Source organism: Anastrepha ludens, chromosome 6 (genome assembly GCF_028408465.1).
Source record: "Anastrepha ludens isolate Willacy chromosome 6, idAnaLude1.1, whole genome shotgun sequence".
Classification (NCBI taxonomy): domain Eukaryota; kingdom Metazoa; phylum Arthropoda; class Insecta; order Diptera; family Tephritidae; genus Anastrepha; species Anastrepha ludens.
In genome coordinates, this window is record NC_071502.1 from 37,796,107 (window position 1) to 37,813,646 (window position 17,540).

The 17,540-nt window shown below is 33.0% G+C and overlaps 1 protein-coding gene across 3 annotated transcripts in view; it reads left to right on the forward strand.

Annotated features, from left to right (window-relative positions):
- Positions 1-2,760: 2,760 nt before the first annotated feature.
- Positions 2,761-17,540, forward strand: part of LOC128868065 (uncharacterized) — a 30,403-nt gene continuing 15,623 nt past the window's right edge. The window contains exons 1-2 of one of the 3 annotated variants that reach the window (XM_054109797.1): positions 2,761-2,863; positions 2,932-3,002. Coding sequence is in view for 1 of the 3 variants with exons in the window: in XM_054109796.1 (XP_053965771.1) it covers positions 7,859-7,872 (14 nt within the window). In the remaining 2 variants the exon portion in view is untranslated. Of the gene's footprint in view, positions 2,864-2,931; positions 3,003-7,665; positions 7,873-8,864; positions 8,939-17,540 lie in introns of those variants that run through there. The other 2 variants (XM_054109796.1, XM_054109798.1) reach the window with 2 other exon arrangements.

Consider the following 17,540-nt stretch of genomic DNA (forward strand, 5'->3'; position numbering starts at 1 on the left):
GATACTTCTTTCTCCCACAAAAATTATCCGATTTCCATTCTATCGCTGCTGGAAGTTTTTGTTGGGAAATCTAATGAACCTATTGCAAAAATATATAATATACATATGCATGTACTATATATGCAAAAACTAAAGTAAAAAATCTTTTATTTACCCCTCTAAATTTTTATTTAATTATTTGAAATTGATATTTAGATATGAACTATTTTTTAATGAAAAATTAAATTTTAAATTGAAATGAAGAAAACTAAAACAAAGCGTAATATGTGTATGTATATATTCTTGTATTCAATATCACTTTTCTTGGACTGGTCAGCTAGGGACTCAGAAAAAGTATCTAATAACTTCATATAAACAGTTGATGTAATAGTTTATGGCCTCATGCCCTTTTGTCTTTGTGCATAGCAATAGGCCTTGGATTCAATCGCCGCTACGAACATTAAATAAGCCTCTGATTTCGATCAAGCAGTTGTATTCCTTAAGCCCTTGAGAAGAAAACTTTTCTACAAGATTTCGTAGACAATGACAAACGGGCATGGTCAAATAGCGAATAATATGAAAGAATGGAAAAAGCAGGTGACTATAGATCATATTCATATCATATGGCCGCCTACATTGTTATATACTTGTATAAACTCTAATTTAGGCACTTGGCGCTTACAAATCCCAGTTAGAGAACAAGAAGCATATTGTGTGAAATCCGCAATGAATTGAAATAAAGTGAACAAAATGGAGATAGAAGGAAGAAAATTCTCATTTAAAGGTACTATTTTGGGCTCTGTGGATAATTGAAAATCAGATCCCTCTCTCGATGAATAAAAAACCTAAAAGCTCTTATTAGACATATTATTTTATTTATAACAGAAGATTGAACAGATCTATGCCCTGTCCTTGTGTGTGAGGGGTACTGAACGGGAGTGATCCAGCGGTCTAATTGCATGGACACTCAAACGTATGTCATACATATAGACGACGATGATCAATATATCAGGTCAGTCCATAAGTTCTTGCGTATTTTACCCATAATTTCACTTTTGTACGATGTTTGCATACAAAAAATTATTCGCGGAATATAACAGAACTATTTATATTTTCTTTGATACATTTGTAGTACATTCAACAAATGATTTTAATCGCGGATAAAAGCACGTATTGTTAAAAAATAAAATGGAATCTTCGAACGCGTATAAGAGGCATATTTTGTATTTTTTTTATAAAAGTGGTAAAAATGAAACAAATGCTGCTGCAGAAATAAACACTGTTCACGGTATCCGTGAATGTAAGGACTGCGCAAAAGTGGTTTTCAAAATTCCGAAGTGGTAACTGCGACGTGGAGGATGCCCCACGCGCTGGTCGTCCTGAAGTCTTTAACTCCGACGCCTTGCTCAAAGTCGTGGAAGCTGAGCCAAATTTGACAGTCGATATGATAGCTCAGAGGTTAAATTCATCGCATGGAACAGTTCACAGGCACCTAGTTCAGTTGGGAAAGGTTTCAAAGCTGGGAAAATGGGTTCCGCATAGACTTTCTGTCGCCAACCTTCAGCAGAGAGTGAATGTGTGTTCTCAGCTGCTGCAACGGCTTGAAAATGAAAGTTTTTTGAACCGTATCGTTACTGGGGATGAAAAATGGGTATTTTACAATAATCCTGTTGACAAACGCCAATGGTTAGATAAAGATGAAACACCAGAACCGACCTCTAGAGATGGATATGGCCGGTATTGTTTATTATGAACCAGACGATTATTATTTCCATCAGCTATCAAACCTGAATGAGGCACTTAAAAAAATCGACCGTCTTTAGTGAGTAGACGCAAAGTTTTGTTTCACCACGACAACGCAAGACCTCATACCGCAAGGCAAACATTAGGCAAGCTGAACGAGCTCGGATGGGAGCTAATGACGCATCCACCATACTCTCCGAATATTGCACCTTGTGATTATCACCTTTTTCGTGGACTACAATCCCATATGAGCAACAAGAACTACTCCTCAAAAGAAGCTATAAAAAGGGATATCGAAGCGTATTTTGGCTCCAGGGACAAACAATTTTTTGAGCAGGGAATTAAAAATTTGCTTAAAAGTTGGGAAGACATTTTAAATAATGAAGGAAAATATATTATTGATTAATAAATACTTTAAAAATCTTTTTTATTAATTTTAAAACCACCTTTAAAAAATGCAGGAACTTATAGACTGACCTGATATTTTTGAAAATTAAAATCGTTTGGAAGGTAACATTTTTCTCCTTTGTTTAATTATAATCACTGTCATTGCGTGGTTTTTAATTGAATAGGATTGGGAACTTTTCAAAATCATTCATACCCTTTTCGGTACTCTCCGTCTATGTTATTCCATGCAAATGCAATTACTTGCAATTACTTCACTTTAAAACCCACTACGGAATTTCCAATTCCAGTAACTGGTTATTTTGAATAAAGTAAAATAGTACAAACTGTGGATTCCAAATGGATTGCATGTGAGAGGATAATGCGCATTAAGCGTATGCGCAATGACCAAAATGAGGGTGGTTGGGTGGTCGGAAGTATTGTAACAATTCACGCGACCAGTAGTCATCGTCAGTAAAGGAGACTTCAATGTCAAATTTTTTGTACGCAATAATAGGAGTTACCGTCAAAAGCCAACATAACAAAAACACAATAATTACTATTGAATTTACTTAAAAAAATTCAACTTGGACTTCCAACCTTTGTAATAAGTAAAATTATTCCTATTAAGCTAAGTGGATGCGAATTATTGTCTAATTATTCGACTTATCAATAAATTACGAATACAGCGAAAATCCAATAGCAGCAGAGCTCGCTAATTGAAGAAAAGAGATAACAAAAACGGATAGTAACCGTGGTAAGAAGCATTTGGTCCACGAGCAATTGTAAGTGAAAATTTTAACATTACGCAATTTAATTTTTTAGAAACAAAGCTGCATATTAGAAAAACTCCTGCAGAGTTACTACTGGATTTATTGAATTTTCACAAACTAAGCGTAAGTAACCAAGAGTAGCGTAGTGTGTATGTAAATATTAAGGGCAATAAATTAAAGGATTGGTGAAATTCTTTCAAAACTTATTTTAATATTGGGAAAATAATTTGCTTTGGAATATGCGTATATATATATTTAAAATCAAGTGATTTGAATGAAATATTTGCATTTCAATAATTTATTGCGCACAACACAAAAACGGAATTGGTGCGAGTCATTGCTGACTCCTTTCCCTTAAATTACCCTTTCACAATTAAAGATGTATACTCGGATTTACGCCTAGAAACGAAGCAATTCTAAATTAAATAATCATTGGTTAAGTAAAATTTTATTTCATTTTATTATTTATATTATATTTATCTTTGCTACATAATTTATATCGTAATGGAAATTTGTATGTTTTTCTATTAGGGGAACTAATCTTTGCTTGTCTCTTTTAATTTTAATTTTTTTTATCAACTTATGTGCATAGATATTTTTTCAGCTGAGTGTTTTTTGTGAATTTTTAACTCTGCTAGTGTTCCCAAATTCTTAAGCAGATATTTATCTTCTTCGACAACAAAGTCACTTATTAATCGCCATTTTCAGAAACTTACGAAAATATCTTCCTCTTGAAATTATTAGCTAAACAGCTTTAAATTATGTCACATATGTGAGATTGTCAGATTGCGATAACTAATCTACCCCTTTACCTAGTCGGACTTATTACACTGTGCGACAATTTTGGGGTCATCAAAATCAAACCACACCGGACCTTTTTTTTCTGAAAATATACCTATTCAATAGCAAAACCCTCGCTGGGTTTTTAAAAGTTAGCTCGATTTTTTTTTTTATTGCGTTTTGAAGTTTTCTATTTTCATGAGATTTTGGAGTTTTACCTGTACGCTAAATTTGACTTATAAATCGACCTTTGTTTGATTTAATCGATTTATTTTGTCATAGCTTGATGCAGAAATTTCGTACATGCACAAATAAACTTATTTTGAGAAGAACCTATGTCTCAATACGCAATTTTGAATACCAAAATTTCGAAAAATTGTATGTTTTTACCATTTTTTCCTGTCATTATGAAAATAATTAAAATTTCTCACTATTTCTTCTAGCAAAAATGTTGCAAAATGTACTGAAAAAGTCATTTATAAGATAAAAACATAAAACTGAACTTTAAGTTTGTTATTTTCTAAAAAAATAAATTTTTAACAAGATTTTTCTTCATAAAAATAATTTTTTTATACTCTGCTTTAAATTTTTCTTTTAATATCTAAAAACTCTGTAGGTAAAAATATTAAATAGATTAAGTAAAAAGAATATAGACTTGAATTCTTATAATTTTTTTTTTTGTTATTAAAATAAAGAATTTTTACGTACTAAAACCTTAGAGACGAGCTCTTTTCGACAATGATTGAATTTCAACATCATCATTATCAGAGTAATCAGATTCATTCAATTCCATGCCTGTCTCTTCTTCTTCTACCTCATATTCTTTTTTCTCCTGGTTACTCCATTTTCCTTCATTTTCTTCCTGGTCGTATTGAAAAATATGTTTACTCCACCAACATATTTCGGCTAGTATGGCACCTGGAGCTCAAAGTCTTGTGAGACCAATCTTGCTTTTCACTACTCACGATCACATTTTGTTACATCCAATATTCATTGGAAAACCGTATCTGGAAAAAATACTAGCAAAAATAGAAAAATCTGAAAATGTGTATAACGGGTGGTTACGTATAAAATTATTTTCATAATTACAGTAAAAAATGGTAAAAACATACAATTTTTCGAAATTTTGGTATTCAAAATTGCGTATTGAGACATAGGTTCTTCTCAAAATAAGTTTATTTGTACATGTACGAAATTTCTGCATCAAGCTATGACAAAATAAATCGATTAAATCAAACAAAGGTCGATTTATAAGTCAAATTTAGCGTACAGGTAAAACTCCAAAATCTCATGAAAATAGAAAACTTCAAAACGCAATAAAAAAAAAAATCGAGCTAACTTTTAAAAACCCAGCGAGGGTTTTGCTATTGAATAGGTATATTTTCAGAAAAAAAAGGTCCGGTGCGGTTTGATTTTTGATGTCGCACTGTGTTATTGAATAATTGGCCCTAGTCAATAATATAGGGTGGGCCATGTAAAATTTGCTTTTTGAATCGGCTATAAAACTAATTAATATTTTTTCAAACTTTTTTTTTATTTTGAAGATTGAACGATGTCATTTATGAATGAAGAATAATATCGTCCAAATGACTGCCACGACTGGCTTTACAGTAGGCCATTCGATCAACCCAATTTTTAAGCACATTTTCGATTGTTTGGACTCCAATTTCATGAATGGCAACTTTGATTTCGTGTTTTAAAGCATCAATCGTCTCTGGACGGTTCGCATAGCATTTGTCCTTAACGGCCCCCTACAAAAAATAGTCAAACGGGCTTAAATCACAGCTTCGAGGCGGCCAATTGATATCGGAATTCAAAAACGGTAGCCAAAAGTTCGAGTGTAACTTTGGCAGTGTGACAAATTGCACCGTCCTGTTGAAACCAAATGTTTCAATTTTTGGAAACAAAAACGCTCGCCCTTTACTGTAACCGCGGAAGAAGAAGAAGACTCACCACTTTGGAAATAGGTTTTCAATATTTCCCAATTTTGTTCAAGCGTATAGCGTCCCATTTCGTAAATGTCAAACCATTAAGTAAATTATGAACGCATTTGACATGTCATTTGTGTTACCATTCTCAAAAAAATATGTGGTTCAAAAAGCAAACGCTATATGGCCCACCCTGTAGTAGCCACTAATCACTAATCTGATTGCCAACTGTTGCTTGAAATTCTTAAAATTATGAATATTTGCACCAAAGAGGGTCAACAATCAAAAATATTATTCTTTAGTTCAGAGATATATCAGATATACCTATTACCTTTTACATCTTCCATCTGTACCATTTTTTTACTTAACAATTTCTAGCAGTTCTTTTCAAAAATATTTCTGTTAAAAAATTATGTACATCGGCTTTCTATAGTACAATTTCTTTAATTTGATCTCGAAAAAGATAGAAAAAGATTGAACCTGCAAAATTAAAAAGGTCATGAAAAATATTTGTTTCATTAAGTATCGCAACGCTATAGAAAATTTTCGTCGCGAAACAATTGGGTCTGGTGAGGAACAAGGAAGGGAGAAAGTATTATTACTAAATAAATAGTAAACGCACTGGCGTTTTGGTGCATGTGGCTTTGTTGACAGTTACTCTTTCATGAACTTCTTCTAAGTATCTGGAAACCAGCAGGGCTGGCCAAATTGCTCTACCACTAATTTTTTGGCATTTTAAGTATCCGCTTATTCCACTTATTATTTAGAGCATTATGCCAAACTCTGGAAACCAGCATTAACTATGTAAAAATCGAAGGTTAATGCGTCAGAATTTCTGAAATAAAAAAAAATAAAAATGTGTTTAAGGGAATTTTTTTCGATTTTAAAATTTTTCGTAGCACTTGGTAGAAACCGAAAAAAAATTCGGAAAAAATAGTCTAATTGTTAATGCAAGATTAATAACTTAATAAACTAAAATGCTTCCAGAGATATCTGATGAATTATGTGAAGAAGTAACATTCCCCATACTTACATACGGGGAATGCTGCTGGAGTGACAGTCCTGGGCCGGATATAAATCCGGGTCGTTTCGGTAACGTAGAACCGACTGCGATTGTCGTCTACTGCGTCGGGTGGTTTGGCCACTAAAATTATCCCTCCTCTTCTTCTGGAGAAAAATAACCAATTTCAGAAAAACGCTTTAAAGTCGCGCATAGGTATAGAAACCCGGCCTGGTACAACGGACGGTCAAAACTCATTTCAAAAATTTCAATTTTACTCTGATCGACATGATATGAATCAAAATTTGTGAGATATGCACTCACTTAAATGCGCGAAACCCAGTCAGTATTGGTGCGAATAATTACTGGTCATCAAAACTCGGACACATACGACAATAGTGTGTGGAAGAAAGGTAACGCAGTGTTTTTTGTGGGATTGGAAGAGAATAATAGTAGTGCATTTAGTGCGCTGTTATCGTACTAGAACTTTTAACGGTAAATGATATTGAAGCAAGCCATACAATTGAAGCGGTCAAATTGATGGTTTTATTCGATCGGGGCAACACATCAATTACCCGACATGCACCGACATTGCTTGGTTGAAAACTTTTGTTGGTCTATGCAGAACTCTCTTAATGGAGTAATGTGGATTTTCATATTTTCGGCCGAAAAACTCAAAAGTTCCACACACTCTCATTAGGCACATAATAGCTCAAAATGCAAAAATTGCACATATTTGGCTCAATCTTCTACGAATTCTTTAAACACCCAGTATATATAATATATATTATTCTGCACCATATCTTAATCTCACAAGATGATCACTGATCACATTGAATAGCTTTTCGTTTTGAGTGTAAACGCCATAAATAAAATATGTCCAATTGTACAGATGTATGTACATATATAAACATTAAATGTACATACATATGTATGTAACAAACAAAGCCATTTGCAAGAAAGTATGTAAAACAATTATATCTCCTTGTATATGCATATACCTACAAATATACATACATACACATATGAACAAATTATATTGGTTGCTCTTTTACTGATCAGCAAGCAACAAAATTCAAATCATACGGTTGCAAATTATTCGCCGCTATAGTCGCTTTTTACCAAACAAATAAGCTGAAATACAGAACAAATTTTAAACAGCTTTCAGCGCGAAAAACTGCTCGTAATCGTTGTCGTGCCCGTAAGCAATATTTTTGGTTAGGTACATTATTACCTAAAACTATTTTGACCAGCACACACAAAACTCCAATATGGCTGAAAAAGTGTAAGTGGCATTGAAAAATAATTAAGGAAGTAAATTTATTAATAATAAAATGGTGATAAAAATAATAATAAGGTGCCAATGGCAGCGCGCAATGGAGTGTAAAAACAATTGGAAAACGAACAAAGGAAACACTTTTGATACAATATTCTTGGTAGAATGATATAGTGAAGTGGTTTGTTGGTTGTTGACTGCAGGTGGTAATACATGTACATAAATCAGATCTTTATCAAAACTTAAAAGTGGCAAAACAAAGTGTACTGATTAAAGTCAACTAATTAAAGCTTGAAGCCAAATGTACTTACCCCCTGTACATACTTACATTCATACAGAGTGTTGCAAAAAATGTATATACACTTTACTTGATGGATTATATTTAGAAAGATTATATATTAAACAGAAAAATTACAGAATACATCTGTTTTCTTTAGTCAGCGTAAATGTTTAAATTGATGCCCATTTTTATCCAAATATTGCTGATAATGCGAAGCAATCGAATCGCAAATTGGCGAATCATTTCATTAGAAATTTCGTTGCTTTCTTGATCAATTTTAGCCTATTATTGCTTTATTATTGCCGGTTTTGACAGATAAACCCCATCCTTGATGAGGATTCCCCCACAAATAAAAAAAAACCCGGTATGTGAAATGTGAAGAGTGCGGTGGTTAGTCGACTAACCGATTCGTTCGACAGATTTTCATTGAGATAAGTTCTCGCATCACTATGATAGCGATTACTGAAAATGATAGCCCTCTTCATTCTCAATAAACAGGCTGTACCTGAAAAAGGAAAAAATTAATTACAAGGTGGCGAAAAATGAATCACCCTATCGGAATATTTATAATTTTTGCAAATAACGTTGTACGTCAATCATATTTGACATTCGTTATCTAGACAGCTGGCGTATACAAACAGACAAGCAATGGAGCATAAAAGTTAAAATAAAGATTTCTCTCAAAATTTCACTTAAAATTTTTTTTTTTTTTTTTGTTTAATAAAAAAGTTATTTATGAACAAAATTAAATGATTTGAAATTAAATTTTGCGGCACCTATAAAGCTCAATATTTGGTAAGATAAACTAGAGCATACTATTGATAGGGTTTCTGACTGTATTTTGGGTTACATTTTGTGGTTGATACTCCAATACGTAAGCAGTAGATTCATTCGCACTACTTGCTTTAGATGACTATTGCAGGAGTGCCATCAATAATCCCTTAAGGCAAAAAGTAAAAATTATTTTGGATTGATTCATATAAGGATATATTTAATTGAAAATATATTCATATTGGTACGTATGTGTTCTTCGCTGCGTTACACAATCTAAGAGAAATTTGCATTTATTACATTAATAAGTATTATTTGATATTTTGCATAGAAGCGTGAAAGGATCGTGCATTTAACTCAACTGCATGCGTCAACAGCTGATGAATGTATTTTTAGAATAAGAAATATGTATTTGTATAAAGAAAAGAGGAGTACATGCTATGTAATTCGAAATGCCTTTTAACGAACAATGAAGAATTCAACGAACTCTTCAAGGAAATTTGAACTCAAATAATAAAAACATAAAAACAAAAACCTACAAAAATTGCGTCGTTGCACTGCTCATGGAAAATAATTCGTCGACTGCAGATGCAATGAATAAAAATAAAAAACAGCATATATTTCAAACAAATTTCCCATGCTTTGTCAGAATAAAAAACGAAATTCACAATTGAGCATTTTTAACAGTGCCAATGATGCATGTAACAATTAATAGAATTGTTTGTGGTGTGAAATATTTGGCAATGAACCCAATTAACTTGGCGTGCAACGAAATTCACCTATTGAGAAATTTCCGCTATTAATTTAACTATTTATTCAAGATACATCTTAATATCTACACATACATATGTATTAACATAAGAACAACTTTCGGTTAGGTTGTACAAGTAAATACATACTGGAAAGAAGTATTCCTGTTAAAAACCAAACAAATATTTAACTGAGAATAATTGGTGAACGTAATTGAATATAAATTTGGTCAGTTGTTGAGGGCATTAGAATAAGACATTAGCATCCCATCAGCAAACAATGACGAAGCAAGAATAGCATTAAGACGGTTCGAAAAAAATAACGAATACAAATACAAATATACAAATACAATAGCAATGAGCGGTTAATAAATGATTAAATGTGTAAAAACAACTCTTTGGCGGAATATGTTTAGAATTCCTCTCTCTGCTCTCTTCAAACTGTAAAAAGAACGAGCATGAAAGCTTCGTCAACTAAAGGTGAGTTTATGTTGGAGCTGCGATAATAAATATGCGATAATAAATATGCGATAATAAAATTGTTAATGAGTAACCCGTTCACCATATGCATATGATTATGCTGGAGCAGAACTGAGAACAAAGACTAGCGATAAGAGCGAAGTAAACTCGTTGTGGTCAACATGAAATTTTATTCAAATCTTTAAACTTTGTGCAGAATTGATTAATTGAAAAAATTTTTATCAGAATTTTCAGGAAATTCTAAGGTATGCTTAGGTACTGCCGTTTCCTAGAAGCGTGACCACCATAGCTTGTCCCATTCGATTCTAACAAACTGCATTTTATGATTTATAATTTATAATACTCAATATATTCCATAAAATAATGATGGCACCACCATAACCTATAATGCCTGCACATATTTGAGTCATACATTATGTTAATTTCTGCGACGTTGTGCGCATCCGCATTTGTCTTGATAACTATTTGAGAGTCCGTATTTGTTTTTCTTTGAGTTTTGGCTTAATTTTTGCCCGAACATTTTAAAGGCTACATTTTCACATCAGGCGACTCCAGTTTTTAGTCTGCCAGTCCTTTTTTTATCCTCGACACAGGGAGAGTTTTTTGAAAATTTCTCACCAACCTTTTAATTGTCGACACGTTAAGATGGTTATTTCGATACAAAAAATCAGGAATTTTGCGATATGTTGTTCTCAAAGATAGGTTATTATCATAATAAGTCTCAATAATTCTAACGCATTGTTCTATAGTGGAAAATTGCGCATCTATCTGTTTGGAATTATTCACTACTGACATCTAGGCGTCACTTTTGAAAGACCCATTCTTATATTAATTATTTCCACAAAAATTACTTACACTTACCTTTTCGTTATTCGTTTTTTTTTTTATGAAATGGATCTACTGTGACAATTGTACAATCTTTTTAGAAGTTTTCTTCAATTTTTAATAAAGTGTTATCAAACGTGTCGATATTCACTCCCATATACATACTCTGAAAATTTCACGGAATGCAGTCTTAAAATGTCGTAGTAAATAGTACTGATATCCACGCCCCAATATAAACGACTCCTTAGTTGATGCTTTGTTGATATTTAAAGCGCCTCCTTTTAGAAAGGTCCTACCAATAAGTTGTTATGCTCGAATTCCATCAGAAAAATCAATTCATATTCGAAAGATGTAGTGTTTGTAGGTATGTTAATTAGATCGCTTGAAATACTGTAGTGCTCCAGTGCGTCAAATCAGTGATTGGCAATCAATATAAAGTAAAATAAGACTGTTGGTAAAGAAGAACAATATGAAGTATCTCATCTTCCACAAACCATTTTTGCTCATATGCGATTTGTTTCAAGTTGAAGGCTATAATTTTAAATCAGTTGGACTTCATTCAGTTAGCAACCAACTTAAAAACCAATTAATAGATTGATCTAGAGTATGTCGCCACTTCGGGTCTACACCTTCCTTAATCGATAAAACTACCAGATTATTGCAGCTTCTTCCAATGTAAACACCAAAAGCGGTGCAAACCTAACATCGGTAAATATGTCACACATCCCCCTATCTACTTAACATGTGACGAATGTAATTCAAGAGTATCCTAGAGCGCCATCTGTGTCATGGTTCAATATTCTGCAGATCGCATCGTAGCTGTTTGGTGATGCGTTTCTCCCTTCATTGAGGATTTTAACGAACCAACGATCTGAAGCTTTCACACAATCTTTCGGCAATTCTAGAGTTCAATCCTGCATTTAATCACCCTAACCTGAATACATCTTGTTCATTTTAGCACTGAATTGGGGCGAAACCTACATATTTAAGCCACCTCCGAAAGTCAAATAAAAGTAATCAAAGCTCCAACAAGCACACGGCACCCGAAATGCATACATATGTTACTATGTACGTAATTATTAGGATCACCCAAAACAAATGTTTTCTACATAAAAATAATTAAATAATTAGCGCGTACACTTCTGCTAGGGGTTTGGCCGAACTCCTTCCCCTATTTGTGGTGTACGTTTTGATGTTGCTGCACAAACGGAGGGACCTACCGCTTCTAACCGTCTCCGAACGGCAAATAATATTTATGAAGAGCTTTTTCTTGGCAGAAATACATTCGGAGGTTTACCATTGCCTGCCGGGGGCGACTGCTATTAGAAAAAACGTTTTCTATTGCACGGAAATTCGAACCTACCAACCCATTCGGCTACGGTGGCCGACAATTATGCCAGGCCCTAAATTTTGTTCTAAGCCCATACAAATGAGACCCCACTTTTTTATTTAATATTTACCCATATCACCAACGCTTTGAATATTATAATTGATTACTTTAATTTGTCTGTATGTCTTTGGCTTTATTAACGCACTTGCAGCTGGATTGTCTACTGCATACGAAATTAAATAACTTATATCGAGCCTACAGATCGCGAAAGACTTTTGAAGTTAGATTTACGGAAATTAAAGTTAATCCATTACTGTTATATTGTAACATTATGGAATTGATATCCACACAGATTTGCACAATTATAAAGGACACCTGTAGGATGGACGGTAAAATCTATAAATTTGAGAACGTTACGATGTCGTTAATGAAAATTATAGCACAAATGGAGCTCTTTAGGCAGCTAATCTCTGTTGGGTATATATACTTAAATGCTTATGTATTTCATGTAACCATACATAAATACATAGAAATTTAATTGCATACATATAAACTTAACTTTGAATTCAACTTATCATTGAGGTCAAATTTCAAGGTTGTCCCCATGTGCATAACTCTTTATCTGAATGGTTTGTTCACAAAGTTGTTCTACACAATTTTTCTAAATACATACATACTCGTAATTTATCCAATAATATATGAATTGAGCTTTTGTGAAGCTTTATTATTACATGCCGCAGCATATACTGCAATAAGTATTTATCGAAGCAGAAGCAAATATGCATACTCATACACACGTGCATATGTATGTATTGACATGCATATTAGTAAGAAAATATTAAGAAGTGCGTGCAGTCAATTATCACTGACTCGAAATCAAGCTCTAATAAATTTCAATTGATATCTTTATTAAAAATGCCATTTAAATGTACAGCAATGACCGAGTATCTTCAAAGGGGCATACTGACAAACAAGTCCTGGGTTCAATCCGAACTAAGAATACAAACTTTTTCTAACAATGATTGCCCGTATCAGGCGATGAAAAACTTTCGAGGGTATTTTGGAGATAAAAAGGTCCCTCAAATAAAAATATCTACCGGACTCGGCATAAAACTGCAATTGTGAGACAAAGTGAAGGCGAACACAACAAATTGGAGGAAACATTTGGCCTAAATATCTCTGAAAAATGTATTTGTACATTATTATTATTATTATTGCTGCTACTTCGTAAAGAGTGTTTTTTTAGACCTTTAGAGCTTTCTATTGGTGTACCTGTTAAACCAGTTGCCAAATGAACACATAAGGTCCGTACATGTAAAAATTATCCAGTAACTTGCCAGTAACTTAATTTCCAAGAATTCTCCCTCAAAGAGAAAAATATCAAAAAAAGTACATGAACGCAAAACCAGTAACAATTTGAAAGTTTTACGAACAGCTGATGAAATTTTTGGCAGTAAAAATCACAAAAATGTAAATTTTATTCACTTGAGCTACCTCGTATTAAATTAAAAAAAATCAAATAAAATGTAAAATAACTACAATTTGTCCCGTTTCATCATCGCTGTCAGATGAATGAGCAATTACAATTCCCAAATTGTAATTAGTGTTTATTTTTACTTTGCGATCAGCTGTTTTTCTCACTTGCAAATTCTAACGAGTAAAAATTTATCCAGTAAAAACTTGCAACTTCCCCTCAAAATGAAATGTCATTTTGTTCTCTCACTTTCCCCTACTTTGTAAGTTTTTTGGGTAAATTTATCTCATGAGAAGTAAATGATAATTTTGAAAGCGTGGGTGGAACGGGTAAATATTAAATTGAAAAACGAAAATATAGGTGTTCTATGTAAGATAGATTTATGGAGTAGCATCAAGAAAAACAGTTTTTATTTGATCCATCCTAATGTACATACATATGTCAATGTACGTGTCAATTCAATTTTGATCGTCATATTCGAAAATATTTTTTTGATTATGTCGTGTGAAGAGATGTATGTACATACCTATATGAAAATTGGACTTAATTAAAATCAATTAAGTGGGAAGTAAAGTAAAGTGAAAATTCCAATAATTGAAATAAAACCAAAATTACTTTAATACATTGTGCATACATATGTATGGATAATATGGCGCGCATCAAATATATGGGATGAGCATGATGTGTGAGGATGTGCAAGTATTGTTTTGTTTTTCGATACCTGTTCATTTTCGGAATCAACCAAACTCATAGAGAACGAGAGTTTTAGCTGGTACACTAGAGGTATGGACAGAAAATTTATCTAAACATATAAAGGATGAGCGTGGTTTTTGTCCGATCTCATAGCATTTATGTAAGTCCGAATTTAATATGTTTACCATTTTTGGGCGACTTTTATTAAGTCGTTATCGAGATACGCCTATTCGCCCTAGCTTCGATAAAGAGTGATTTGTGTACCAAGTTACATTCAAATACATAAATTAATTTTTGCTCGAGTTATCGTGTGCACAGGCGGGCAGACGGACGGAGACATGGCTAAATCAACTCTTCTAAGCATTTTGGTATGTACATATACATACATATGTATGTACATATGTATATCCCATTCCTTTGGGCTGTAACATACAATAATGTGAAAAGATTATAATATTTGAGCAAGTGCGCGGGTACAAAAAGTTAAAAAACATGGCGACAACTTAAATAAAACGTCACTGTCTATTGATGGTAGTGCATCAAATTCTAAAATAATTACAATAAGTAATAGTAAATATTTTTAAAAACAATAATTATTCTGCAATTCATGTTGTTTAATTCTTTTTCACTTGTTAAATATTTTATTTCATACAGTAAACAGGTCTCACCACACCAAAACTATTATTCACCATCTTTCCACCCCTCCAAACCATTTTGTTACCAATTGAATCAAGACGAATAGAAATGCACGCCTTTTTGAATGCACCTTGTACTTATGTATGTATGTATAAATGGCCATTCACTACACAAACCGATTAACTGCAGTTTTTGCAATACATACATACATATCTTAAACTCAAATGCCAAAGTACTTCGTTCGGTCATAACCTTTCATATAATATTTATAACAAATTTCCCAAATTATAAAACGTAATACCATTCTGCGACAAAATTGTCGTACTCATTGAATCATAAAGAATTTTTCTACGATCCATAAATAAATTTTTACGTATAGTAAACGAGTATAAAATCTTTGAAATAAATTAAGAATTTCGCAGATATAAATGATTTTAGTATAATTGGCATCAGGGTAATCAAGACCGAATTCAAGTATTTTGAGTAAAGAAATATGTATACTCTATATATGCTATGTATATCGTACATCGCACATTTACTGAAAGAACGTTATATTTCACACAAAAAACAAAACATTGAAAAAACCGACCTACAAGTTTTTAATACCTAAGTAAAAATAAAGTTACATTTTCTTTTAATGAAATACTGTTAATTGATACCATAGTATGAATTTTTACACATCGTCATGTAAGAGCTGCCGATTATTTCTGCATACTTACCTTAAAAAAAAATTAGTGTACTCTTCCAGCAGGCGAATCGTATGTATGAATGTTTAACTGCCACTTAGCATAACGACGAATTTCATATAAGAACCGTTGCATTTTTGCAACGACTATTAATTTATGATAAAACGATCTTCAAAAGTAAGAGAAAATTCGCTTCCATTGCTGCCGAACTGTATAAATACTTATAATTGGAGATATGTTATTGTTTCACTAGGTGATGTTTTTTGTGATGCGATGTGTTTTGTCGTGCAATGTTACGTCATAATTTAATGTAACTATAAATATTAAATAAGATTTATATCAATTTTTACCTCTTTAGACATGTTTTTAAGCCGAATTTCTAAATCTTGAAAAATTCCACTTTCTTTATTTTTAATTTCTCAAATGTTCTTTTGATAACAACTCATATTAAGAAAGCCTTCTGTAAATTCTTTTGGACGAGCTTAACAAACTTTTTCTAGATATATGTACATATGTATGTAAGACTATGTAATAGTGAATAATATTTCCAAAGATTCATGATGAAAACTCGTAAAAATATACCTTTCCATAAGAGTATAAAAAAGTGTTAGCACACTGTTATGCTTGGAGAGATGAGCCTTTGAGAACATTTCGCTGTCGCAAGAGGGGTTGAAAGTCTCCCAGACGGTGAAATGGAATACCTCGCCTTTGGTTAGTTTAAAGTTACTGTTGTTGTAGTAGCAGCATAAACAATCCCCATACATATACGGGGAACGCTGCTGAATGACAGTCCTTGGCCGGATATAAATCCGGGTCGTTCCGGTTACGTAGAACCGACTGTCATGGGAACGAGTTTAAAGTTACTCTTCCTATTTACCTACTTATTAGTGTCTAATAAAATGCATGAATTATTATTATTATGGAATGTTGACTTCTTATTGAAACCAACTACTGCTAAGTAAGTATATTATCTAGAAAGATATTAACTTTAAGTATTAAAGGCATATACATATATACACATATATGGTGAGCACATCCTTTGTTCATTCGGCTTTTCATACCATATCTCGAATTGATAAAGGGTAAAATCATTAACATAATTGAATATCTGAAAGTAATTTCCTAACGAGAAATCAAATTCACGAAATATGTTCTAGAATTTTGTCCTTTACTTAGCTTAGCTGAAAGATTCAGTTTAGTGAGATAGTTTCCAGTAGTGAGACTATACGAGTATTTCTGATATGAAAAAATTCTCATAAAACCATCTTCAGTTCGCAGCGATTGCATGTCAGTGTAAACTTCGATGAATATTGAAAAACCAGCTGACTTAAAGAATGGAAAGGGTTATGGGATAAATAAATAAATAAATAATTGGCGCGTACACTTCTGTTAGGTGTTTGGCCGAGCTCCTCCTCCTATTTGTGGTGTGCGTCTTGATGTTGTTCCACAAATGGAGGGACCTACAGTTTCAAGCCGACTCCGAACGGCAGATATTTTTATGAGGAGCTTTTTCATGGCAGAAATACACTCGGAGGTTTGCCATTGCCTGCCGAGGGGCGACCGCTATTAGAAAAATGTTTTTATTAATTTTGCCTTCACCGAGATTCGAACTAACGACCTCTCGGTGAATTCCGAATGGTAATCACGCACCAACCCATTCGGCTACGGCGGCCGCCAAGGGTTATGGGATAGTTAACTTAAATTGAAATATCTGTTACAAACTATAGTGGTTTTTTATTCTTATACTCAAACA